Raw genomic sequence first — 27,136 nt, forward strand, 5'->3', positions numbered from 1 at the left:
ACCTTGTTGCCTGTTTGAACAAACACAATATAATCTATTTTTGCACTATACAATCACCATGGGTACTAAAGAGTGAGATTTATACACTTGGGGCTAATTAAAAGTAATGTCGACACTTATGCACACATGCACCATAATCAAGCACTTACCTTTCTTTGCAGGTGAAAGTACAAAATCAGTCAGCTAGTTTTTGTAGTCATTTTGCTCTGTTTCCTCAAGCTGATCTGCTTTGTCGCTGCTTTGTTTTAATTTACCAAAACATATATAATATGCCACAAAATCATTCTGAGTGAATTGTCTGTTTGAAAAATATCCCTATAGACAGGTGCATTTTTTAAAAGTTAAAACAGGAACAGTTTTCTCCTGGCATTCTTTAAAGCAATATAAAATTTGTACCAAAAAAGTAACTCTTGTATTGATGAGAAATCCTTTAATACATTTCTCAAGAAATGTCACTTACAACGTGAAGTTACATAGACAATAAAACTTGAATCTCTTTAGGATAAGTTCAGCAAATACTTTAAGAGGACAGTACAGAGGTACAGGCCTACCTATCTTTCTGCACACACTCATCCACATCTAGCTCAATGCTCCGTGGAGAGACTGAAGATCAAACCAAGGAAAGGCATTTTTTGCAATGAAAATTAAGGCAGAAAAACATCTTAGGATGAAACCACTGCGGGAAGCATAAGGTAGACAAGATAGACCCTCTGTTATTATGTTGCCCAAGGCTGGGGCAGAGTCAGAAGTTTTAAAGCACCTATGGATGTATATCATGCATCAGGAATTATAAACTCTGTGATATTCAATGTTTCCTCAAAGGCCCGATTGCTAACATTGCAAGACTAGGCAAAAGTCTCAGATCTGATTCTTAAAATTAAGTAACCATCACTGCAAATCTCTACTCATTTCTGTTTTAGCAGAAAGAACTTTGAAGACCTGAACCACAAAAGTCCAAGTGCAAGAACACAGCTAGAAGGACTTTCACCTCATGGTTATTTGAAACCTCATTAATGTTTACAACCAGCTTGAATAGTGTGTTTTGACCACGGCCAGTAAGGTAGCTGCACCCAATTACAGTCGCTGGGACTGGAATACTGCAGAAATATTTAGATCAGGTTCAAGTAGCAAAAAGAAGGATGCATGTTGGCACAAAAGATTTAAAAAAAAAAAAAAAAAAAAAAAAGCTGGTTCCCTCGATATGGGATATGGACAGTACTTTTCTCTCAAAAGAACAGCACCAATGTGAGACTTTCCTCTAAAAAGACAAAGGCATCTTCTGTCCAGTGCTACATTACAGGGTACTCTCTATTCAATTATGCCTGCCCTGTGCCTCTGTAGCCATACATCCACAAGCAAAGCAGCAAAGCCACCTCCCCTTCTCTCTCTATTAACTCCTTTCAATTTGTTTTTAAAATACGCTCCAGGACAAAGTAGTTTTCCCTACGGTTATATGTAATTTATTTAACAGAAGTTATTTAAAACACTGACTCTAGTCAGACAACTTCCTGTTCTGCAAGTAACTTCACCAATGTCAGTACAACTTACTCAGCACAAGAAAGACACCAAGGCTTGACTTCAAGCTGTTTTCAATATGTAGGATTGGTGACAAACAGGAAGAAGTCAACTTCCCAAGGCGTGAGTTTTGTGCCTCTGAGCACAGGAAGAGCAGAAAGCCAACACATGTTACCAGTCAGGAGTGTCTCAGGTGTCTTGTGCAAACCTGTCCCCTTTAGAACTAAAACTGCTAGGAAGCACTGATCAATAACTATATGTAACTCTGAATTGCTTCACTTTGTGTAGGGCTGAAGTAATCCATCTGGCAGTGAACAAAACAAGTCAGGGAATCTGGGGGGACATAAGCACATCCAAAGGAGAGATCAGCAAAATCTAACACATTTGTGATCCATGTTTCTGGGGGGTTTGACAGGTATAAGCAAAAGTGACAGCAAAACATCTACTCTAAAATGTATACCACTTGAGAAATCCTTCTTAGCACCTGTTCTCTTGTTTCATGCTTCATACAGAAAACCACTTTAAGTATTTTAGTGATACAGTTAGAACCACTAAGAAAACACAAGTGCTTAACTTTGCAGAGACCTCAGGTTCCTCGGAGTAAATCCGTTGCCTTCAAATAACAATCCCCAAGTCCCAAATGAAATCTGTTGGTGCTTTAGACCTCACCTTGCCTCTGGCTCACACCTGTTATCCCCATAACCCTGCAGCAGAATGAACTAATAGATCATATAATTTTTCACCTCTTTGTTACAAAGACATTCTAACATGCCTACCTGTAAAGGCCTCAGCAAGTCACTTCAAGCCAGACTGGTGTTAGTTTTACCAGTAAAACCTGCAGAAAAAAAACAATCTGAGCCAGCCCTTCACTCCCATCCTACTTCCAACAACAGGCTCATGTCTCTCAGTGTGCAGACGACTGGGCTGAAGCTCAAATACAAGTGCACTTACAAAAGCCTTGACAAAGACACAAGTGCTGATGCAAATAAGCACATCCTGTTTCAGCTCATTTCCAACAGTTACCTAGAAAACTCTTAACTTCGCTTAAACTATGTTTAATTACACAGTTAATCATTTCTCAGTTCCAAAGGTTTTGCAAAGTAGAAAGGAAACAAGAGTTAAAGATGCTTTTCTGTTCCTCAAAGAAGCAACAGGCAGCCACCTGAACTTGCACCTGACCTGTAAGAGCTAAACCTTTCACGTTCTGTTGATGAACCAGAACATGACACCATTCATTTAAAAGGAATTACTTTTTTCATCTAAAATTATTAGAGCTATTAGTTCTAGTATTATTTCTGTTTTCTGTATATTGCTTATTACCTTCCCTTATGTCAGCTAGTCCTACTTCTCCTGCTACGAAAATGTACAGACGTTTTTTTCTTTCTATGATTCTATGATCTATCTCTAGTCTGCACGACTTCCACAGAAGTAAAGGTTTGATCCAACACCCACTGATGTCAGAGGAAGAGACAAGTCAGACCATAGAGAGAGGAAAATAGCCAGAATGTAAAAGGTCTGGTCTGACCGCTTTAGTGTCTGGCTTTTGCAGTTTTTAATGACACCAACTGCCAAGAACAAAGACTCTCTCAGCTGGAGTCCTGGCAGGTATCATAAGCAGGGATGATGGGTTTGTGTGGACTTCATTCTCTGTGTACTTATCATCATGAGCTCCATTTGCACACTGCCATCTACTTATGCTCCTGCAACAGAACAGAACTTGGAATTTTTTTTAAGGGAAAAAAACCCTCTTGAAACCACAAAAAAATACTACATCTTTTCATCCTATCTTCTGTTACCTATAAAAGTTTCTATTGACTGTAGTTACCTGAATACATACCCTGTACAGCCAAATTTAAGAGTTTCTGTGTATATGGAACTGACATGCATATGTAAGTTGTATATTGCAAATATTTCCTACAGATATGGAGACAAACACTTTTTCTGAGCAGGAAACCATCTATAGATGTCTCACCTATGTCTCTGTGCCCATAGCCCAAAAAAAAAAAAAAAAAAAAGTATGCTCAAATAATTTTATCTTAAGCAAATCTGTCATTATTAGGTCAAATTGAAAGAGGAAAGTGGCCAATATATCAAAAAGAAAAAAAAAACAAACCCATAATATTTTGATTGGTCATTTCATTGTTTTTGGACAGCTTCTGAATAACACTATATAAGAGACAGCTACCAATTGTATTCTATTTCACTCAAATTAAAGGCCAATATCAAGGGTACCAACAACTCTGTCCAGCAAAATAATTTACCATAATGAGTTGTTTCCATTTTTAGACTTTGTTTTCCTTGAGCAATAAGAAAGCACTGATTTTAATTTCTCAAGCATTAAGAAAATTCCCCATCTCAAAGCCTACGTTCATCCTGCCTGGGAAAGAACACATACTTTTTCCAAAGCAACATCGTTATTGACTGCACTGTAGCAATCAGCAACTGCATTACACTTCACACGTCTCTGTGAAGATGATGAAGAAAATCCATGGCCACTAAACCCTTCTATCAGTGATTCCTTGATAAACCCAATGACAACAAGGGATAGCAAAGCCTGTAGATTCTAAACCAGGCAGTGACTTGTACCAAAACACTAACAAAACCACCCCAAAACCTGAAGAACTATTTGTGAAGTTTTTGTTTATACTGTTTCTTGGGGTATTCTAAAAGGACTGGAACTCTCAGCAGTCAACAGCCACATTTAGCCTTCTATGTCACCCTTCAGTCGTGTTGCATTTTTCCCCCACGATGCAAGTAGCCAAAAATAGATGCGGGAATCCAAAAATATGAAATTAGTTTTGTGGGATTTGTTTTCTTTACTTAAAAAGGGGTGATGGTTGAAAGAAAGAAAGAAAAAAAAAATCACATAATACAGTGCAATACATTTAACTACATTTAGAATTGTCTAGGGAAAAGAAAACTCCGAGCAAATCTACCATCTGAAATGAAACCCAGAGTTTTACAGCACACCAAAATAAAAACACACAGAAATACAGAACTTTCCCAAAGTCAGAGTACAGGATGTATGTTTACTTTATGCAGAAACAATCATTGTACACAACAGACATTACTGTCACATCTGATAAACAGATATGATAGCATGGTAGTCCAGATCCCAGCTACGAAGTACTATGTTGAGCAAAATGCATGAGAGGTTTCTTCTCCTTACATGTCCAAAAACATAAAAATGGCTCTACTTAAGCTACACCACAGCAGTTCCCTTATTAACCTGCCCTGGCTCATTTGTGTTGGTAAAAACTATATTTTGCAATCACATCTAGATAACCACTGCTAATGACTCACAGAAGCACATTAGTAATCTGGGACTTATGCCATCTTTTTTTTTCAGTCAAGACTGATTAAAGTGATTTGGCGAGACTGCAAACATAATTCAGCATCTCTGGCACTGTTTATAAAACTGTGATCACAGCTTCACGTGTATTAAGACAGGTGGTCATCTGCAAAATTTCATGCTGATATGTCCAAAGAACAGATATTCAGCCAGCCACTTGAACTAGGGGTGAAAAAAGAGAGTGGGAAAAAAAGAACATGAGATCCAAGAGGGTATGATTAAGCAAATATCCTGTTCCTGAGAGAATAAAACTCCAGCACTAAAAATAGACATTCTGTGCAATGCCATCTCAAATGTTGCATTTTACATTAGCAACAAATTAAAAACTAAGACTTCTATAAAAATATAGAAGACAATTGATTTTGATACAAAATACCTTCTTACAATAATTATTTAAATATGTTATCAAATTGCAACCATGTTCCTCCTCCACACCTCGTCTTCTCTTTTAACTTTGCCTGAAATTAGTTCTCCAATGACAGGAGTAAATTCACTTTGCTTCAAGCATTCTTCTGGCACCAAGAAATGGAAGCAGGGTATCGAGTTAATTAAGAGTATGATATTAAAAGCTGTGTTATCAGCAAAGTGAAGGTGCAGACAGCAGCAGATTTTCTCTGACTCTTTAGGAGAGAACTTGTCTCCACTTCCATCTGAAAGTCAACATCTAGTGCTCTGAATATGGAAATTTAGTTAAAGTCTAGAGGTCAAACAGCAAGAGATTTCAGATTCAAGCGGATATAAGAGAGGAATTCCAGCTCCAACAGGTAGGCTACTGCTGCTACATGGGGCTATGCCTTCATTTGTAGGATTTTCACACAGTTGTTAGCAAATCCTTTCCAGAGGAAAAATAACCCTGTCAGCTGAACAGGGCAAACAAATTACGATATCATATTTCCAAAGCCTTCCAATGTGTTGCATGTCCCTCTCATCACCCAACACCACGTTTTCCAGTGAAAATCATCTTCATGGGGGCATCAGAGAGCTCCCACTCCAGCTTAATGCCCCTCCTGTTCAGAGAGGAGACTGCTTCCATACTACTCATCTTACCAAGTTTACTCACTATGTCTGTCATTTCAAGGATTTCCACATCGATCCTTTCTGCCAGGAAAAACCCCTCTTGAGCCTAAACTCTGCCTTCATTTCCACCCCTGCTAGCACCCAATGCTGAGTGTTGCAGACGAATTCAGTATCTGACAAATGCAATGTCATACACGTTCATCAGTACCAAAATATCACTTTCAAATGTGAATGTGACAGGAGGTCTCTGGGAAGGGACTTTTTTAAGCATTTGAAGAACACAGACACAGAATAACAGGTCTGAACAGCATATGGTAGAGTTTTTTTGTGTAAAAATCAGACAGAAAAAGGCAGCACGTGCCTGAAAGGCAGCATGGAAAATGGCTTTAACTAGGCTCCCAGAAAAATAGAAGAGTTATCACTGGGCTGGTATTTTGGTAAATATAAGCACATTCTATATACACACAGAGGTGCAGCTGCTTTTTCTCCCAGAAAACTTCACTAAATCTTACTGAAGAATATTCAAATCAATTCCCAAAAACATGTAAAACAAACCAACAAAACTATGCTATGCTAACAAGGAAACATGTAGTTTTATCTTCCTTTCCAACACTCCTTTCAACCTACCCCCACCACTACCTTACTCACAGAGCCTACTCTCAGCTGTGTGCAACACATCATTTAGGAGAAAACTAGGTCTACACCCAGATTAGTTCCAGTCACACACAGCATAACAGGAGAGCACAAATATATCCTGCACCATTTTATCAGTCCACTCTCGTCAGTAAACAATAATCTCAGATAAACATAAGAGTCTATTACAAAGTATCTCCACTAAACAAACTGAAAAAAAAAATGCTTTTCTTTAAGTTACCCACCTGCACAATGCATTCAAACACTGTTAGCCAAACGCTTCTTACACACACACACCCATTCACCTGGTAAAAGGGTACAATAGCTGTTCAAAGGCAAACAGGGAGGCAGGAGATGGGATGGGGAAAGGGACTGACTTCCATGTGACAGTCTGGGAAGGCTTAGCCTTTGGGAAGGTCAGGAAGCAGCTCTTCAGAGATAGAGGCTGACTAGAACGACCTCTCACGCCGCTTAGCCTCCAGGAGGATGTAACTGTTTGTTCCCTGTGGGATGTTACTCACCTTTGGTTCAGTAGGAAACAATAAAACCCCTTTATATCCCATATGCCATGGTACTCAGAGCTACCTGACAGGAAGCATTACAAGCAAATGCACCAAACTTCCAGCTCCAACACAAACTTCCAGACACAAGTGTTCCACCTTGACAAACAGCCTAGCCAAGCACCCTGTCAGAAGTAAAAAGCTGTTCATTTAGACCAAGAGAGTAGAAAGTGGTAAGTATCTTGCAGCTAACAGAAACAGGAAAGATGAGATCCAGAACGCAGAGTTACTGACAATATAACAAACCATTTCCTTGGTGTCAATGTCTTGTTGAAGCCACAGTCAACTATCAACCATAGTTTTATTTTTAAGTCATCTTTCTTCCTCTCTGGAAATTAATTACATTTGCACACTTCTTTCTACCCACAGGGTAGCCATTAAAAAAGTTTTCATATTAGTAATCATCGTCACTAAAATCAAAGTAGCTGAGAATATTTTTGGATAACCATGTAAACGGAAACGTTATTTTTATATGCATCAGCTACAATCACTGGTTTTATTTAATTTAGCTATCTATAGTAGTCAGCATGGGAACCTCATGCTTCACTTCTAAGTTTTCATTCTTCCTTTTATGCTTTAGCATGCTGTTTTTGAAAGGAGAGTAAATTCTTATCGCTTAAAAATTATACACAGCCTCTGTACTGGATCTTCTAATTCACTCAGTACCTTGAAGTTGCTCCTTTAAAACATTATTTCAGTATTTTTAAAGTTTGCTGTGCAGAGGGCTGCTGCTCCTTTCATTTTCTTTCTGAGAAATGCAAATCTCCCAATTTCTAAACTTTTGTGTACTTTCACTTTCTCATTGCTAATTTCGTTAATTCACTAGTACCAAACTAGTACCAAAATTCACTCAGAGTTCATAGTTCCCCTTCCTTTCTTTTTCTTTTTAAAATCTCATTTAAAGGGTTGTTTTGGTGATTTTTTTTTCTTTTTCAAGTCTTGCTTCTTGCAGTTCTTTATGTTCTTCTGATCCTCAATAACAATTCTAGACTGCCTTCCATTATCTCCTTCCCAGCAGTATCATCAAAATGACAGATAAATTATATTTTTCCTATATTTTCCATAAACTAACGTCAAGGTCTTTTAAAGTCTATGTGCCTAGAAGCCCTACATATTCCTGCCAAACTTTCACAAGCAGACCATGCCTCTAAACTTGTGCTCTGCAAGTACCTTTTCTGTTCAGGTATATATCTCTTGCCACCTTCACAGCTTCCCTGTTTCAACTGATCCAAATTCTAGTCTAATCCCAAAGTAGAATCATAACTACAGCAATGAGGAAAAAAGAGCCATTTTAAGAAAATAATCCCCTTTTCCTTCTACTTCTAGAAATAGCACCTTTTCCTTCTGCTTACAGCAGTTAACGCTTATATTTTGAGGTTTTTTTATTCCCAAGCTCCTGCAACATTTTAGGTAAACTGAAGCTCTCCTCCCAGTGCCACACAACATTACCTTCCCTAGAGGAATGTGTTTTCAAGGGCTCTCTAACTGGGATGCTAAACAATAAACAAAAAAGGCAAGAAAATAGATGGATTTTTAGCACTTCTTTCTTCCTCCAATCCTCAGATCTCACAGTTTAAATTATCCCAACTCTATCACAAGCTCTAATTTACAAATCTCAGCAGCAGATCTCAGACATGAAGTAACAGACCAAGGGGAGCATGGCATTGCCACAACACTGCTCCCTCCCTACTATTTTCCTTGGCACCATCCATGTGCTGGGAACCTTGGCCTCAGCAAAAGGCTGCATTTACTGCTCCACTTCGGGTTAGGGTTACCCTTAGAGTTATGGCTGAGAAAACCACAAAGCCTACAGCTCCAGGGACAGTGGAATTACAAAAGGCATACCAAGGGGAGCTCTCCATTAAAAATAGTAAAATAGCATGCTGTGTATCACCTGAAATTCTGCTATTCCTGAAACCCCTCTTGATTGACTGTATTTTGCTGTGTTTTCTTCTCACAGAGTATATAATCTTCTGGTCATAAAAGATTGCTTGCTTCCAGCCTGAAAGCATCTCAGGAACACAGAAGTGTAACCTGGCATTCATATATTAAGTACAGAACATTTCAAAACACCATGACATAGCAATCACAAAGTGAGAACCTGATACAGAATTAACAAGGCTTTTTTCCATATCCATCTTCAGATCAAGCGAAGTCGTAAATCCATAGGTCATGCTGGATGTCTGTGTCTCTAGCACTGTTACCACAGCCACTAGTATTTCTAGTAGAAATACAGTTCTTACTGTTACTTCTTGGAAAGGGTAATTTCACTAAAACATAGACTGGGTCAAACTAACAGGAACATGTATTCTTGTTATCTGTTCTTGCCAAAAGAAACATACTGTAGAAAAGATACAATCACAGCATATGTAGTTTTCTCAAGTCCTATAAACTTTGTAAGGTGAAGTCTATCTATTACCTGAATTAAAAAACCCTAAATAATGCTGACAACTTAGATGGCAGCAGCCATACATTTTGGGTTTTGCTCAACAAATGTTTCCTCATGGTTGATTGAGAAAAGGTACATTGCTTTTCTTGAAGAAAAGGTACAAAAGGGAAGAGAAAGGGTTTTGCTAGACATCAAAGCAAAGATGCTCTTCAACATTTCCACTAGTCTTACCTAAAGGGGAAGAGAAGGAAAATCTCTCTTTACAGTGAAAGTAGTTCCTTGTTAACACAAGATTTCCCCTATTTTCCTAATGGCCGAGTCATTTAAATGTCATCACTAGTCCCACACTATTTTAAAAACCTCTTATATGCCACTGCATGTCAAAAATTACGCTGCCATGCCACTGAACAACAACTGAGATACAGAGGCTCCAAGGAAGTGAATGAATAGTTTGTAAAGCACTTTCTAATTGTTCAGCACAAGAGGAGCAATCAGAAGGTGGGACCAGTAGCATCTGTGCCTGTAACTACACCTGCTCAACCACTTCTTAAAAGACTATTCTTTCCACTTACTTACATTTTTCCAAAGTGTATGGGCAGAAATTTTTCATGCTGAGTGTTTGTCTCAGACTGGTTTGTAAAGAACAACCAATAGTTTCAGCTCAAACAGTTCAGCTCCTACCAAGAGTAAGATCTAAAGAAAAAAATTTTTTGCAAAATATGAAAAAAAAAAAGCCCCAACCGTCAGTCTTCCCTTTCTAATCTAATCCTTTGAAAAGTCACAGTAAACACAGATCCAGTAGAGGTTAATTCACAACTAAAATCTCCAGAAATACCAAAAGAATGAGTACTCTTGATTCCCACAGGTAACATAGCTGCACATGCACTGCCTTAAGAGGCACCCTAAGGGGTTCAGAAGACAGTTCCTTATAATAATCATTCAACATTTTGGCTAAATATTGAACTTGGCAAACAGAACATGTATTTCTATGACAAGCCTTCAGGGATAAGAAAGAAATATCAAATTCAAAAACACAGGTAAAAATGGCCAATCCAAAGGAGCAGAAGTAACTGAAAAGCAATACTGGCAAGTTGTCAGAAGACCAGGGCTGATGTTTGCAAGTAGAAATAGGATCAGAACCAACTTGGCTGAGATGAATCATTGCAGTTAAAGAGTTGGGAAATTGCCAAAAATGGGCAGACCAAAGAGATGGGACAAGTAGCATAAGGAAGAAAACGAAGGGGAGCAGTCTAAACTAGTGCAAGGAGGCCAGGAATCATCTCTGGGAATGGGAGAGATACTGGACACAGATTTCAAGGGAGAACCAGACAGCTTTTGTAGAAAGAATAAAGTACCAACCAGCTTGGGTATCCAACTCAAGATACCCACGAATCAACACTGGAAGTATACAGGCTTTTACGTAACATATGCAGTAGTAGATGAGAGAGCTTAGATGTTCTGTGAAACTGAAATCAGATCTTAAATCAGACACACAAAATCTGAGAAATACTGCACTGACCAATGGCAAAAGGAAAAATTTCAAAGACTTGCCTTGCACCACATAGAAACTCTGAGGAGTGTCAGGGCCGTGTCACAGGCCTCTGGAAGTATGCAACTCTCACTTAAGAAAACAATTTTGTCCTCCTCTTCCTTTAATCTCCTGCTTTGATGGCTGTACAACTTCCAATTTCTGCAACAAATAAAGCTGTTACGCCCATTGATGGTTTTTACAGTTCATCCCCAGATTAGACCCTTCCTGTGCACTAAATACAAGAGAAAAGTAGATCATCTAACTAAAGATTTAGCATAATTGGAATCCACGAGGCCAAACTGTGGTTACATAGGTTGCTCTTTTAAGACGGCTATTTTGACAGCAGGGTGGGTCATTTGCAGCTTATTCATGCCTCTAAACTGTCACATTTATATGGAGCAGCATTGCTTTCCATTTGGCAGGAAACCAGTTCCAAACACTTCTCCCAGTCTCAGAATTAATGATGGATGGTCCACCCACACTTTGGGAGTACAAGTTACGATCACTGGAAAACCTCGAGGACCATGTTCATCCATGTTCATAGAAATATGAGACTGGACAAAAAAGCAAGTTTGCGAGTCCACAGGGAGTTAAGTGTAACAGGCCAAAAGCTTTAAGCTTCTAGCTGTGACACAACTTTTAAGCATACATATATATAAAAGGCTTTTCTACTGATATTATCATCTACTGGTGTCATACTAATTGTTGCTGTAACTGTCTGTGTGATACCGTACAATCTGAAATTTAAAAAGTGACCAATAAAACCTGGAAGGGATAAGATAACCATGAAATAATTCTTGCGTGCAGATAATGTCTGTTCTCAAAAATGGAAATGCTGACAAATGCCCTATAGACTTCTGGATCTGGCAGGAAGACTTATCCCAGATTTTACATTTTGTGTGCAGCATCTTCCACAAGACAACACTTGAGTACCACTTTTAAAAGAAATTATGCAATGTTCAGTAAGTTTTAATATTTACAGAACTGTTATCAGAATTAACAGCGCACTAGCACTTACCACTTTATGGTAAAAAAATATAACAGAAAAATGGCACTAAGAGCTTGGCAAGCAGCTCTGGTGACTGAAGATATTACCACACTGCTGTTCAAGTTTATGGCCTCCCCAGCAAAGTCAATGGACCAGATCAAGTGAACACTCTTCAGAAATGTCAAGCCAACATTTTAAATTAAGCTGCTGAACTTTGCACTGAAGTTGCTGAAGCGTAGGGACACATTTCATTCCACCTGCCCTGCTGTGGGAGGCAGTAGTTTCCAGCCTAATGAATGTAAAAAGTAGCGACATGATTGGAAGAATTGTTAGTGGCAAGAGAAAATGTAGGTGGGTAAGGGGAAAAACTAAAAAAAATTAAAATCTTTAGAGATTTTTAGTGATCAATATCTCCTGTATTCAGCACAACACAAACCCCCCTCCCACTCCTCCCCCCACAAGTTGGTGTTTGAAAGAACACAGTGAAAAATTAGAGGCTTAGCAAATTATGAAAGATTATTCTCTTAACCCTGGTCATCACAAAGAAAATGTAGAGAAAGAGCTGGAAAAAGAACAGAAGAGATTTCAAGGAGGCCAAGTATTTTTAAAATACCTGATACAAAGCCGTTTCATTCTGAAGTCTTATTATAACTCTTTAAGACTGGGCAGTTGTTTAAAAATTCTTCTTAAATCTGAATCCAAGCTTCAGACTGCCAAGGGTTAAGACTTGAAGCAAACACAGACCGGAATTATAGAAATGTCCAATGTCTAACTTTAGCAGTAAACCTAGCACTGCATTTCAACACAATGGATATAACAAAATAGAACGAGTGGAAGAACAAATTCTCAGCAAATCTCTGTGTCTCCACTCTGAGCTGTAATTTCCACCTTAGAGACTTGTTCTACTCATGGCAACAAGAAATTCCAAGCATCAAATTCTTTCTAATCACATTTCATTTTGCTGGAAGGAAGTCAGAGAAAACTCAGTGATACAACAGGGTAGAGCCAGGTAAAACATTTTTTCAAGCACGGAGTTAACCTGGGCCTCTCAGCCTTTTATAAAAGGAGGGAAGTGAGTATGTGCAGAGGCATTCACAGGAACTGGTTATAGTTTTAGTTATAGGATAATGGTTATAGTTTTACAGTTATAGGATTCTGCACAGTTTGCAACATTGCAGTAAGTGTACCTTAACTATAAGCTGCCCCAAGGAATTGAAGTGTGCTGTTCTGGGTTTGGAATATTTCCAGATTTATTTTTTTTTTTCAGAAATTACAGCTCCAAAGTGTCCACTGGCAAATGCTACAAAACCTTGATGAGAAGCATACTGGATGAATTTTTCTATCACCATCTTTCTTCCTGTACTGTCTTATCCTCTACACTCATTTCCCTTCACATCCCTCCTCTACATCCACACTCCTTTTCTCCTAAGCTATTCCCTTTCACCTCACTTGGTTACCTCCTTCACAAGATCTGCTCTGTCTGCAACAAACTGCAAGAACACAACTGTATTTAGAGAGAAGCAACCCACACTCATCACACCACAGCAGCAGATGCACAAACAAGATGCAGGCATTAGTGAGATACACAAGAACATGGAGGGAACAAGTGGGCCAGGTCTAAACATAACAGCTCAAGAATGTCAATGTCTTTTTGAAAATATCCTGCTGGTTTCATACAAGGTCTTAGCAGTATTTCACTGCTGTGCATAATGAGTACTCTTAGTGAATATTGATGCATATTTACAAACCTCTGTTGCGAAGAAATCCTTGGTCATATACTACAAGCTGGACAGAAACTCTCCCTCACCTAAGGTCAGGACCTCAACTTGCCTGTAAATTTGGGGGAAAACTACATCATCAAACTATTATCATCAAGATGGTTTTAGCTAGGTTAGGATGTACCTTGGAACTTCAATTTCCCAGTTCACTATTTATTACACATTTGGCAAAATTATCATAAATTCAAGAATTTCACACTCATTAGAAGTCCAGAACCAGTCTTTTTGCTGAGTGAATATACTTTACTGAAAGCTTCAAATGCTGTTTTCAGGAAGCGCTAACATATTTCTGTAGCACTGGTACCTGCCTTTACTCAGCGAGACACAAAAGTAGCTGGATCAACAGGCTGACAGAAGCACAATGTCCACCTGTTGCTCATGCAACGTCATTAATCCCAGTTTATGGTACAGGGAAAACAGAACAGTAACTGCCAGGAAGGCCTGGAGTGTTTGCCTTATCTCCTGTACACCTCCCTTACCAAGTATGACACAAATCACAAAGACTATGACCCTACCACTCCCCTGTGCAGTCAAGAAACACGCCCTCCTCTCAGTCATGTCCTTGATTTACAATGTTCTTGTTATTTTCGGTACTTCACTTGATTCGCTCTTCATACTCAACCTGCTTTATCTTGTCTTGGCTGTTGCTTGGTTTTGCCTCACGTGCCACCAGTCTGTGGTGACACTTCCCACAGTAAGCAAAGCACTACAGAGAACAGAACATGGGAAGCAAAGGAAGGAGGGCAGCGGTAGAAGGAGGTGCCTGTGAAGCAGAAAAGGGAAATGCCTCCTTCTAAGAGCTAGAGGAATCAACTTCATCGTTGATGAAGAACTTATCGTTTTAGATAAAGCAGCAATAGGTGTGATTTGAGGCTATGCCTATCTGTTTGACAGATGTGCATGAAGTAGATACACCCTAAAGCTTTCTTCTTTCAAGGTCAACATTTTCCAACAATGTTTCTGCAAAGGATGTCTGTTTGAGATTTAGGTAGATAATCCAACAATGGAGAGGAAATTCAGTTTGTCAGACAAGAAACAGGAAGGGAAGTGGCGAGCAGAAGCAAAGAGCATATAAGACAGAGCTCTGAGCTGTGCTGCCTGTGTTATTTGATCTCCCATCTCTCTTCAAATACAAGAGGTAGAGGTTTCAAGCTTCATCTCCAAGCAAGGCAATTGCCCTTCATATGCCATCAAAAATATGAAGGGCATATTTTTCCAACAGAGACATCTACAAAGGGGGTCCAAGAGTTATTGCTATATTCCAATGGTGCATCTTACGCACCAGCAACTAGGCAATTCAAATTTGCTGTTGCAGAGCACACAGAGAATTAAATCTTAACAAGGAAACAAGAACTGAAAGGGGATCCTTGGCCTTCTCATTTTTCTTCCTAATTCTAGTAAAATAATACAGAGACTGAGGAACCAGAACACATAGGAAATAAAGCAGTCATTTCTCCTAGCAGTCAGTTCACTCCACAGGGAGAACTTCCATTGAATACAGCATCTGTACAATCAGACTGGACTTGAACAAGTCTAAGACATGACTAATGACATCCAACCCTCAATATATCTGAGATCTCAAGACTGAAAATTCTGCTACCTGGGAAGGGGTACAGCCTTCAGTCTCAGCTGACAGCTAGTGAGACAGATGTAAAGTAAACAAGTTTCTGCAGAGGTGTCATCACCGTCTTCAGTAAGGGAGCCCAACATCCTCTGAAGATCATACGGCTCTTTTGCCACACTGTGGCACGTTCTTTGTTTCTCCATGGCTCCCAGCAAGCTACCACCCACTACAGATTAAGTTAAAATTAGCCCATTAAAAATGAATTAAATCAGAGGCAAAGTTGTCATGTATCTAGCAAAATACATACAGCCTAGATACAGATACTTGAAAACAGCCCTGAGATCATGATTTGCTATCAACTTAGTACGGCAGCAGGGAACAGTGAGTAAAAGAGGTCACATGCACCTCAAAATTTGAAAGTGCCAGAACTTCTAAATTTAAGAATACTGAATGTCAAGTTCCTGCCAAAAATACACATGCCCCCACCACCACCACCATTTGCTCCCACCTAACATTTGCATAGAGAGTCAGAGAGACTTGTGAAAAAATTGGCAAGATATTGCATTCCCTGAGTTCCTAGAAGCAAGGCAGCCCACTGAATTAAGATCTTCAGAAGCAGGAAGAAAAACTTAATAAGCCTTTAATTAAGAGCTTTTGTGAAAAGCATTAGCAAACAGTTGCTCTGCAGTGGGAAACTGCAAAGCAATCTTGTTTGCAGCACAACAGGGTCTTTTTAGAGTTTGAGGGCAGAGACAAAGATCAGTCTCTGCCTCTGTTGCTTAAGAAGTAACCCAGCTAGACCCTCCCAGCTGGATCTCTACCGCCAGCCTAAACAAGCTCAACACCAGAGGCTTCTGCAGAAGGATGATATCGGCCTGCGGATGGAGAGCTTCTGTCAACGCCACGCTACACCAGCCAGGCAAAAGCTCCTCTGTTTTCTCTGCAGTCCAAGCCGGGCTCTGATCAGCATATATTGACTTTACTCATGGTGTAGGGGGAATGTATGCCACTGGGATAACGCTTCAAGTTCATTCGTAATGCTGCTCTGCCAAACCCACATAAGACGGATGATGGTGCATCAGTACTGCAAAGGCATTTCTACCATATTTCACAACCATATTCCAGCTCAATAAACGGGCAAAAATCTGAAATATGCACCAAACTAAACACGCAATCTGCTTCCTTTTAAGGCGTCTCAACATGGGAAAGGAATCGTGAAACCCGTCCTGTAATAAATTAGAGGAGGTTAAACATCGCCCCTGCGCTCGGTGTCTCGCTGCCGCGTCCCCCCGCGGAGGCGGCTGTTTACGCGCTGTGCCGTCCGCATACGCTGTTCGCAGGCACCGCCGCAGCCCGGCACGGCTCGGGACGAGCCACAGCGAGCGCCGGGCGCGCACGGACAGAGCGGCAGCGCTGCCGGTGACAGCGCCGGCCGCCGAACGCGGCGGGCAGGGCCTCCCCAAGATGGGGGCTCGGCCGTGCGCGCCCGCCGCGGAGCCGCCTCCCGCCGCAGCCGCCCGACCCCGCCGCGCCCCCCGCCCGCTCCGCACCTTCTCCCCGCCGCCCCCCGCGCCGCGGCCGGCGCCCATCGCTCACCTCCGCAGCCGCGGCTCGCCGGGCACCGCCCCGCGGCAGCCGCCGGCCCCGCGCCCCCAGCGGCTCCGGCGCCCGCCCGCGCTGACGGCGCCGGGAGCGGCGGCCCCGCCCCGGCCCTGGCCCGGCCCCCTGCGGCCTCAGCCCGGCCCGCGGCGCCCGCCCGCCGGCCCGGAACGGGAGCGCTTCAGCCTGCCCCGCCGGCCCGGAACGGGAGCGCTTCAGGCTGTCCCCCCGGACCGGAACGGGAGCGCCTCAGGCCGCCCCGCCGCCCGGAACGGGAGCGCCTCAGGCTGTCCCCCCGGGCGGGAACGGGAGCGCTTCAGGCCGTCCCCCCGGGCGGGAACGGGAGCGCTTCAGGCTGCCCCCCGGGCGGGAACGGGAGCGCTTCAGGCTGCCCCCCGGGCGGGAACGGGAGCGCTTCAGGCCGCCCCGCCGGCACGGAACGGGAGCGCCTCAGGCCGCCCCCCCGGGCCGGAACGGGAGCGCCTCAGGCCGCCCCGCCGCCCGGAACGGGAGCGCCTCAGGCTGTCCCCCCGGGCGGGAACGGGAGCGCCTCAGGCCGCCCCGCCGGCACGGAACGGGAGCGCTTCAGGCTGCCCCCGCCGGCCGCCCGAGCCACGGTGTCATCGCCGGCTCCGGAGAATCCCAACATAGAGAAACTAGGACACTCTTGTATGTTCATCTGCAGTTAAGCATTGGAGGTGGAAGAAATTTTTCCTAGCGTCCAAACTAAATTTCCCCTCGCCCAGTTTATTACTACGTCTTCTTGTCCTGTCGCTGTTTGCCTCGAGGTAGAGGTCGATCTCCACCCAGCTACAGCCTCCGTTCATGCGGTTGTAGAGAGCGCTAAGGTCCACCCTGAGTCCCTTTTCCTCCAGGCTAAACATCTCCAGCTCCCTCAGCTCCTCCTCATAGGGTTTGTGCCCCAGACCCTTCAGCAGCTCCATTGCCCTTCCCTGGACATGCTACTCAATGTTATTCTCGAATTGAGGAGCACAAAACTGGACACAGCACTCAAGGTGTAGCCTTATCTGTGTGGAGTACAAGGTGTTCCCTAGTCCTGCTGCTCACACTCATATGACACACTCCATTCATCCGTCCGTCCATCCATCCATCCATCCATCCCTCATTCTCCACACTTGAAGCTGCTGGTAGCTGTCTCACTCATGCATGTGTTGAAATTGCTGTGTAGCTGGAGGCTGGGCTAATTTCTTAAACAATTTCTGTAGCTCACTGCTATCAATGAGGGATTTATTGTGCTCAAGCAATGTTAAGAGTTAATGAAAGAATGCAGGAAGAGGTCACAGTCCAGCTCTGGCTCATTCTATTATTTCTACATGGTACACAAACACCAAGGAGAACACAGGTTACTAAGAAGTTACCTTGTGGGAACTCCCAGGAGGGAGGTGAGGGGCTCCTGCACAGAGGAAAGATGCTGAAGTGAGGAATCAGTGAGATAGAGACAGACACACTTGCCTGGGTACCTCCAGCCAACTGTGCATGACCTGCAGAGGACTGCTGCCAAGAACCAGCTGAGTCAGTCCCAACACTGCTCCAGTGTCAAGAATTTTAATTTGCCTGTTACAGTTCCCTTGTGCTGGAAGCTGCCAGCGGAAGTCCCCAGTACAATCTGAACTGGGATAGAGAAGCCAGGAGAGGCAGCTTGAATTTTTCATTTTTCTTTCTGCACATCATTGGTGAAATTCCATAAAGGACTCTCTGCTTCAAAATCACACAGAACTTGCAGAGAAGAAGTGTTTTCAATGCATAGTCAAACACGCCTATTTTCCACATTTACCTTTGCCCATAGTTTAGCACAAAGCTAATGAACCCTGACACATTTTTTAACAAAGAGACAGAAAATAAGAATTCCTCTGCATAACATGCAAATTTAAAGCCAACCTCACATAAAAATACTAAATATAATTGGTGGTAACAGGCTGGAAAATAAGTAGACATTGTCACTACCACCTTTCAAATCAAAAAATAATCTTGACAGCAAAAAACCATGGTTTATTTGCAGCTGATGACATTATTAATCATCATCAAAATACAACCTTTGTAAACAGCAGACTTGGACAGCTCCCCACCAAGGACACTGGAAGAACGATGTTTACTATTGATGTTCATTTAGTATTAAGAGATCGAAACAGCACTAAAACCCAAGGGACCAGAAGGGCCTTACGTTGCACCCGCGTTGAAGGAGGATGTGGAGAATCACCATGTTATTGTAGGCAGAGCAGTCTGAATTACCCAAAGCAAAATACAAGAAAACCCAGCAGGGTAGGAATGGATAGGCTAGAGATGTTTCCCATTTACCTATTTTTTTTTTTGTAAGATTATGTTTTCTTAATTTATAATAATGAAACCTCACAAATAGAGGGGAGTTGTATTTCAGTAGTGCATCTAAGACAGCTGCTCTGGGACAATTACCGGGTTCAAGATTATTTAACATTTTTTTCAAAGGTGTGTATGTATAAACTTGCTGTCAGCTGTATTTGTGCACAACCCAACAGCTGACACTGTGATGAACAAAAGAACTGGGCCATTGAATGAAAAGTTCTGGAACAGATGACAAAGCAAACTGTTCACAACTTTTAATATTTTTTAATAGCCAAATCTCAGGTTACACCTCCAGGAAAAGAACACAAAGCTATACCCTGGGAAAACAAGCTATACACTGTGAAGACAGAGTGAAAAACAACTGACCCTGAAAAAGGCATCAGGGTCATAATGGACAGGGAACTGAACACGAGATCCAAACTTAAGACGGTGTGTTAACTGACAAAATGTGACACTCACCTTGAAAGCACAATCAATAGTGTAAAAAGAAAGCAGGGATTTTACTTGTATGTAGATCAGCAAAAAAATCAGTAAGGTTTATCTCCTTCCTTAAAGAAGATTGCAAATTGCCCCCCTGTGATGGGACTAAGGAAGGCAGGTATATGCATTCCAATACATTTTTTTTCTTTTCCAACTTTCAAATGCATTCCATCAGGAAAACATAAGATACTACTAACCTCTTTGAAGAGCCATCCTCTCTTCTTCTCCCAGAAGTGAAAACTGAAGTAAAATTCTAATCGCAAGACATACATACTCCTTCTACAGAGGGATTACTGGCTATTGAAATATTCTATCAAGAGAAAACATAATCAGATCTATATCATTTTCAAGAGCTGATGCCTTTTTCTGGCATAAAAAGCTCCACAGGTCAGACTAGATGAAAGGTGTCTTACTTTACTGTAAACTTACTTTACTTACTTACTGTACTTACTCTTACCTTAACTACTAATATAAAGCAAGAAGGGACCTGAATGTCCACTCTCAGCTGATAAACGGCTTTATGGAGTTTTTGCCCGTAAACTGAGCAATACAAATTTTTACACATTCGATAACCAATCCCCTCAACGCACTATTTACACTCATCTTCCTCAGCATGCCAACAATCCAACAAGCTGTAACAGATTTCTTCCCACTTGGAATCCCAGAGATCATTCTGCTACAACCATTAGTGAGGTACAGCTGCTCAGAAACAAAAGCCTGAGACAACAGCTAATAAATATTAGACCTTTGTGACCTAAGGTCTTCAAAACTTTCCCCACAAAAAAGCCTCCAAAGCTCCTGTCACAAATTGACTAGGAAAAATTAACATTCCTCTTCCTTTGAGTAGTAACGAAAGACAACACAATGCAATTTTAGAGTAGCACAGTTTATCATTAGAACTTATGAATTACAAGCCAATTTCTGCTTTGCTATTTTTCCACAGCTCCTTTTAAAGCAATAGTAGCAATACTGCAGATTTAAAAAAATCTTGTTCTAGATCACAGAGATTTACTTGCATCCTTTCGTCTGTTACTAAAAAATCTTTAGGGAAATTATCTTTAGGGAAATTATTCTATTTCATTTCACAGCAGCCCATCAGTACCTACAGGCCTGCCAAAAAAGAATATTGCATATGAAAGCCTCCATCAGAACTCACCAACCTGAGCTTGACATAAAAATATATTTTCAATGTTCAGCTACTAAAATATATTATTACTTGAAATATATCACCTTCTACTGACCTAATTAAGCAACTGTTAAAATGCTCATCTTGTTGCTTCTACTTTCAGTGTTCAAGAATGCTATTAATGAACCTAGTGTAAATCCTGAAAATAAAGCATAGCCTCCTCTTCAAGAAGCTGCTCTCTATGTTTACAGGATTTTCTTCCTACAGACCGTCAACCAAGCCACTGTGGGGTGTGCCATTTACAGAAATAACTGGTTTATGATTTTCTGAAGGTATCTTCAATAAGAACCATGCCAGAAACAGAAAATTCAACAGGCAGATTTGGGAAAAAAATGAGAAAGGATCTTAAGGTTTCTGGTTACTATTCTGTCAACTACAAATTATGACTGGAATTAAGCTGTTGTGCTCTTCAGCTTTAGACAAGACACATATTTACAATAAATACACACATTCTAAATGACCCTATATCAAGGCAAGGTAAAATTCTTCTTAACAAAGCTGCTACAGTTCTGTATTTGTAAAGTTTCTAACCACAGGCCTAAACAACAGATACTGCTTACCACCTACATTCTGTGGCTGCATTTTTAGATGATGACTTCATTTAATGTTCTCCTTATGAATAGAAGGTGTTAATCTAGTTTGTTCCAGGCTTTAACTGAAAAGATATAATTTTAAATGTTTTCTTTGAAAAAAAGCATTTCATCCAACCTGCTACTTTCCAGAAACTTTCTCCAGAAACTTTAGAAGTGAAGAGAGACTGGACAACCAATTTCTTATGCCACCCAGTGAATAATGAGTTCTTTGTAATACAAATGCACCCATTCTGGAAGCAGAAAATATTTCAAAAGTGAGAGTTTTTTAAGGATGCTTTGCCTTTCCTTCGGAGAGGCACATCTTAACTACTAAATGTATGGGGTTTTTTTAAACACCAACCCTTTTCTCTCATTTTTTCAACACAAGTACACATAGGCCTTTGTTAAACAGACTCATATGCTTATCACTCTGTACTAACTTGAAAGAACAGTTAACAGCCTAAAGAATTTTCAGAGTAAATGACCACGGCCTATTTTTTATCATCACAAACATGTGAGCAGGTCTGCAATATGTGTTTACAGCTCTGTAAATACAACTGTGTTTTCAGCATTGGACCACAGAGAGAACATTTAAATTGCTGAAATGGGACGTTGTGACACAGACAGGTCCTAACACTGACCGAGCCACAGCCTGAAACGTCAGTGCCCACGTTTAGCACCCTCTGACTCTCCATCATGGAAAACAAATGAGAGGAACAACAGCAACAGAGAGGTCTTTGGAAACTCTGTTCTTTACTTACTCAATACAAATTAGTGGCAATGTTTATATTTGAGATCCTAAAACCAGTATGAGCCTTTTGGTGCCACGCCAACCATCTGTCCTCACCAACCCAATTTCACAGACCCCATCTTGTAAAATCTACCAAAGAATAGAAGCATGCACTTTTTTAGTAAAAGTCAGTAATGTAGCACAAGGCATGAGACAAAAACATCAATATATTAAAATAAAAACATTTTGTGCATTAGGGAAAAAGCTGTAATCAAATGCATAACACTTACGGCATTAATGAAACAAATAATTTTTCCCAAAGAAACATTAATATCTCTCAAGTAGGACAGTGCTCAAAGTCCCAAGAGAGTTATATAATTACTTATCTTTAGACAGAGTATTACGTTACAATATGGGAATTGAACAACTCTCCTGAGCAGATCAGTATTTTGATACCTCTTACAGTATTTTCATACTTTCTAGGTAGTTTAGTGAACCATTAGGAAGTTTTGACACTAACATTCTATTGGATCAAATAATACATGTGTTCTGTTAATTATTAAATCCATAAAATATGCCATAGATTTAATTTTAACACCTGACCTCCACTGGATCAAGCTGATTACTAAAAATAACTATGTGTCTGTCTATGATGTAGCAATCTTCTTGCTCCCTTCCAAAAGGAGCTGCTGCAGCACCATCAGGTGAGGCTTAGTGATTATAGCTGAGAAAGGAATAAAGATCACTTGAACAATCAACCGACAAACCCACGCAGTAGGGCATACCATGGAAGAGTCCTTGACTACCAAACTCATACACCATCCCCACTCCTCTGACATTTAAATACCTGCCATGTGCCTTTATATTTATTTTTAGTACCTTTTTTATGCTTTTCCCCCATAGAAAAGACTTGTGAGCAATACTTTGGAATTAGAGTGTTAAGCTAAAAATACTTTTATAGACATCAATCATCATTTTAGTGTATATAAAGAGACAATATGGTAATTAGGCTGTGGAAAACAAAGGACACTTACAGCACTTGAACAAATGAACTAGCTCCCACATGATCAAAAGAACACAAAAATGTGAAATCAGAGTTGATTTAGGTGGCAAAAATAAAGTCCTACACATACAAGGAATATAAACATTCTCTGACTCATTACAGAAGAGTTGCTTAAGACAGACAGAACAAAATAGTCAACATGTGCTCATTAACTTAAGTCATTAGTTTTAGAAACAGTAAGTGTTACATGCATCTGTTCAGACTGAATGTATATAAGACACTTGGCTATAAACTTCAGCCAAGAAAAGAAGTTACTACGGCTCTGTCCTCTCTCACTATTTCCTCATCTTGCTTCTAATCAGCTTGCCTGAAGCTGAGTTTCCTTATGTAAGAGTTACAGCAGCATTTATTTCTTAAAGGTTGTAGAGGTGAGGACACTGAAGGAAGAAAAACTAAATGTTCCTCTGGAAAAGCAGTTCTTCTACAGAACCAGTAAACATTGACCACAGTCATAGTTTAAGCATTATTTAATGCTTCTTACTCCCATAAATCCCACTTCCTTAGCAGTGTGGGACTGAAAAACACCATCACTCTCATCTATTACACCTTAATTGGGTAGCAAATCTACTGGAGAGGAAGCAGCTTGCACACACATTTTATAACCTTGGTCAACTCCTCATCTCTGAAAATAGCTCTGTTCTGAGAAACCCTCTGAAATACTCCTCTACTAAGGAAACTCTTCCTCAACACATCAAGCGAACTGCAAGTTCCATATCTTGTAATGTTTCTAATAGTATGAGATTATCAGAATTTACAGTAATGTTACAAAAGACAACTTCTCCTCAAAACAGAATAATAACTTCTGCAGCTTCTTCTGGATTTCACATTTTTATTGCAAATACATGATAGGTACCCATTTTGGCCCGAACTTGCAACTTTATGCTTGCCTTATTTTTAACATTTAAATGCACATCCAGGTCAATCTGTTGGAGTACTCAGGAGTAGATACCTTCCACGAAAACACTGCATGAAAGGATGCAGCAGGTACCATCTTCTTACTTTATTCTCTGGTTTGTGTAGAGTGCTGATGAACCCCAAATTCCCATGGCTAGGTCTCTTGACAAGGACTTCAGTATCCCTTCCTTCCTCTGAATCTTGCCCTGGTATCCAACTGAAAATTGAAGACAATATATTATGAGCAAGTATTTTCCAAAAGAAGAATTGCAGAGTGTTTGTGTCACCTTGGCACTTTGTAACATCAGAACAAAGGCCAGAACAAAGCAGAAGGAAAAAAGTGATGGCCAACAAGCCACAGGGGATTCTGATGAAAGAGGCATTATATAATCTTAAACCTCACACAAAACTTGTAAGTGTTAAAAATTATGTGATAAGCTTCCTCTGCATTCTGAAATAAAGCAACATAAATGACAGAACAGCACAGCAGGATGGCAAGGAAACCATGAAAAACAAGGTAGGGTAAATCTGCTCAGATCAGTTTTGCAAATGTAACAAATAAACTGAGGGAGGAAAGTTCAGATGTGGCTGAAGTGGGAGTCACTACAAATGTCTGTGAGAAGAGGGATAACTTAAATACATGAAGTTTCTGGAAAAAATAGAAATAAATCTATTATTTAAAAAAACAGAAACAATATTCAGTTTGTAAAATCTGCAGGTTTATTCTTGGCAATTACAGAAAAAGCATTTAATGAAAGGCTAAAGATGATGGTAAAGGTAAAATAAAAGCAACAGTGCAGTACTTCCAGAAGCTAAAGAGTAAGTTCTTTCCCAAGGCAGCAGGAAAACATACTTTCATCTTGGGAGAATTCTTCCGAACTTAGATAGCCAGTCTTGAAGATGCCACTCAGCCATATTCTCACGTTAGACTGAGGAGATTTATTTCAACACCATTAACCAACCTTCTTCCAAAATTCAGAACTGCAGCAAATTTTGTAAACAGCTAGAGTCACGATGACACAGCTTGTCCAATAACCAAGCAGCTTTCACTTTAAATCTTGGCCCTACTTCAACATCCAAAGTGTACTGAAGCTACTCCACTGATAAGACTTTCTCTTTCCTTGAAATGAAAACAGTATCTAGGCAAAACCTGATGATTTTAGCATACTGTAAATTATATCTGTATTTAGTGTCTAACTTGGTTTTGGACACTCTGTAAGCTTCACCATTATAACAAATAACAAGTTTGACTGAGGACGATGATTGAAATTTATAGAATTAACAGGACAAGAAAATCTTCACTCATCAGCCTTAAAATTTGGGAGAGTTACATCAGTTAAGAGCCAGGCTCTTCCTGCATGACTGGAGGCATTTAGCTAGAAACCTAGTTTCATCTGGCTTCCTTACCAATCCACAGACAGAAAGATACAGGCACATCATCTGGAGATACAATTTCAATATAGATCTTCCCATACACAGAAATAATAATTTATAATAATAATAATAATAACTTTATGGATTAATATGGTTCATATAGAAGAGGTACAAAGAGCTGCTACGACTACAACAAAATGGAAGAAAAATTTAAAGTACCATTTCAACTGTACACTCTTCATCAGATAAAAATTAAAATGAGTCCTGCACTTGTCATTGTTTGGAAAGTTTTAATGCCATCTTTACCACATCTTAAATATGTTTTAAAAGTTATGGAAATACAAGCAAAAAAAAAATCTGGACAAGGAACTCCTATCAAAATACAGAAAACTTTATCTAATTGCACTTTTTAAAATGACTTGTTGTTTCCATATGAGGTAGTTCATTATATTAAAAAAAACTGTTATTTATCATGAATTCTAGTACTCCAAGAAAATTAATAACTCAACATGAATTCAATGCAAGATCCTGCTTCCACAGTGAGTCTCCCTTCACTTCATTTAAATGCTCTCTACACAGAAGTTTTTCAAAAACCTTACAGGCAAAAGATATCTCGTCAACATTTTATGTCACGATTACTTAATCTACTAATATTTTTAACCTAAAATTCTAATAAAAACAATAGTGAGAAAACCAGCCTCATTTACCTGTGACATTCTAAGGCTAATCCAATTTAAACATGTTTTTTCTACTCTACAGCTTTTTCTTGATGAGAACTGAGTGTAACACCCATAGTTTAATTAGGATTCAAAGGCAAGAGATTTTCTGCTTAATGAAACCTTCCTGAAATAACGTGTTTTTCTTAAAAAGTGGAGGGAAAGCACAGGAACATCCAGGCAAGTAGCAGGAGACACACCACACTTACCACTGATCTTTTGCATGCAAAGAATGTCACTTGCAAACTCCTACAGTGTCCTTCCCTCAAGCATTGTTTAGGGCTTTTATTTTCCTAGTAGACCAAAAAAAAAAAAAAAAAGAAAAAAAAGGATTAAAAATTTGATTTCTACAGCTCGTCAAAGAGACATCAAAACACTTCACAGAATCACATTACAGAATCACCGAATATTCCGAGCTGGAAAGCGCCCACAGGGATCACGGAGCCCAGCTCTTAGGAGAAGGCCAGCACAGGGAGCCACGACTCCGGCGTTATTAGCACCACGTTCTGCCCAACTGAGTAACTGGGCTTGGAAGGGGCCCTTGAGGATCATCTACTTCCAACTTCAGAGAAGTTCACGAGGGATTTCGCTTCGCTACGGTGTAAGTTAGAGCGCTCTCCCTTGGAGCAGTAATTCCCTAAGCTGCTGCAAACAGAGGTAAGAGGCCGCAAAAGGGCGGCCCGCGGGTGTCCGGCCGCGCTCACCTGCAGGACGCAGGGGCTCTCCAGCAGGCACTGCCGCAGGTCCTCCCTGACGCCGCCGCAGGCCCGCCCGTCCTCCTCCTTGTCCTCGTAGTACCTGGGCATGGCTGCGAGCCCGGCGCTACGCCCCGCCGCCGCGCCGCCCGCGCCCGCC

At 40.7% G+C, this 27,136-nt stretch overlaps 2 protein-coding genes across 18 annotated transcripts in view; both read right to left on the reverse strand.

Moving 5' to 3' along the window:
* Window positions 1-17,030, reverse strand: part of INPP4A (inositol polyphosphate-4-phosphatase type I A) — a 113,269-nt gene extending 96,239 nt beyond the window's left edge. For all 17 annotated transcript variants that reach the window (XM_066313612.1, XM_066313611.1, XM_066313604.1 and 14 more), the window contains exon 1: window positions 16,924-17,030. The gene's annotated coding sequence lies outside the window, so the exon portion shown is untranslated. The remainder of the gene's footprint in view (window positions 1-16,923) is intronic.
* Window positions 17,031-24,106: 7,076 nt separating this feature from the next.
* COA5 (cytochrome c oxidase assembly factor 5) lies at window positions 24,107-27,120 on the reverse strand. Its single transcript, XM_066313623.1, has 3 exons — window positions 26,986-27,120; window positions 26,491-26,574; window positions 24,107-24,408 (listed from the first exon to the last, which is right to left on the reverse strand). Exons 1-3 carry the CDS (start codon window positions 27,085-27,087, stop codon window positions 24,367-24,369), a joined length of 228 nt encoding a protein of 75 aa, XP_066169720.1. The 5' UTR covers window positions 27,088-27,120; the 3' UTR covers window positions 24,107-24,366.
* Window positions 27,121-27,136: the final 16 nt, after the last annotated feature.

This window comes from Sylvia atricapilla, chromosome 2, assembly GCF_009819655.1.
Source record: "Sylvia atricapilla isolate bSylAtr1 chromosome 2, bSylAtr1.pri, whole genome shotgun sequence".
Lineage (NCBI taxonomy): Eukaryota > Metazoa > Chordata > Aves > Passeriformes > Sylviidae > Sylvia > Sylvia atricapilla.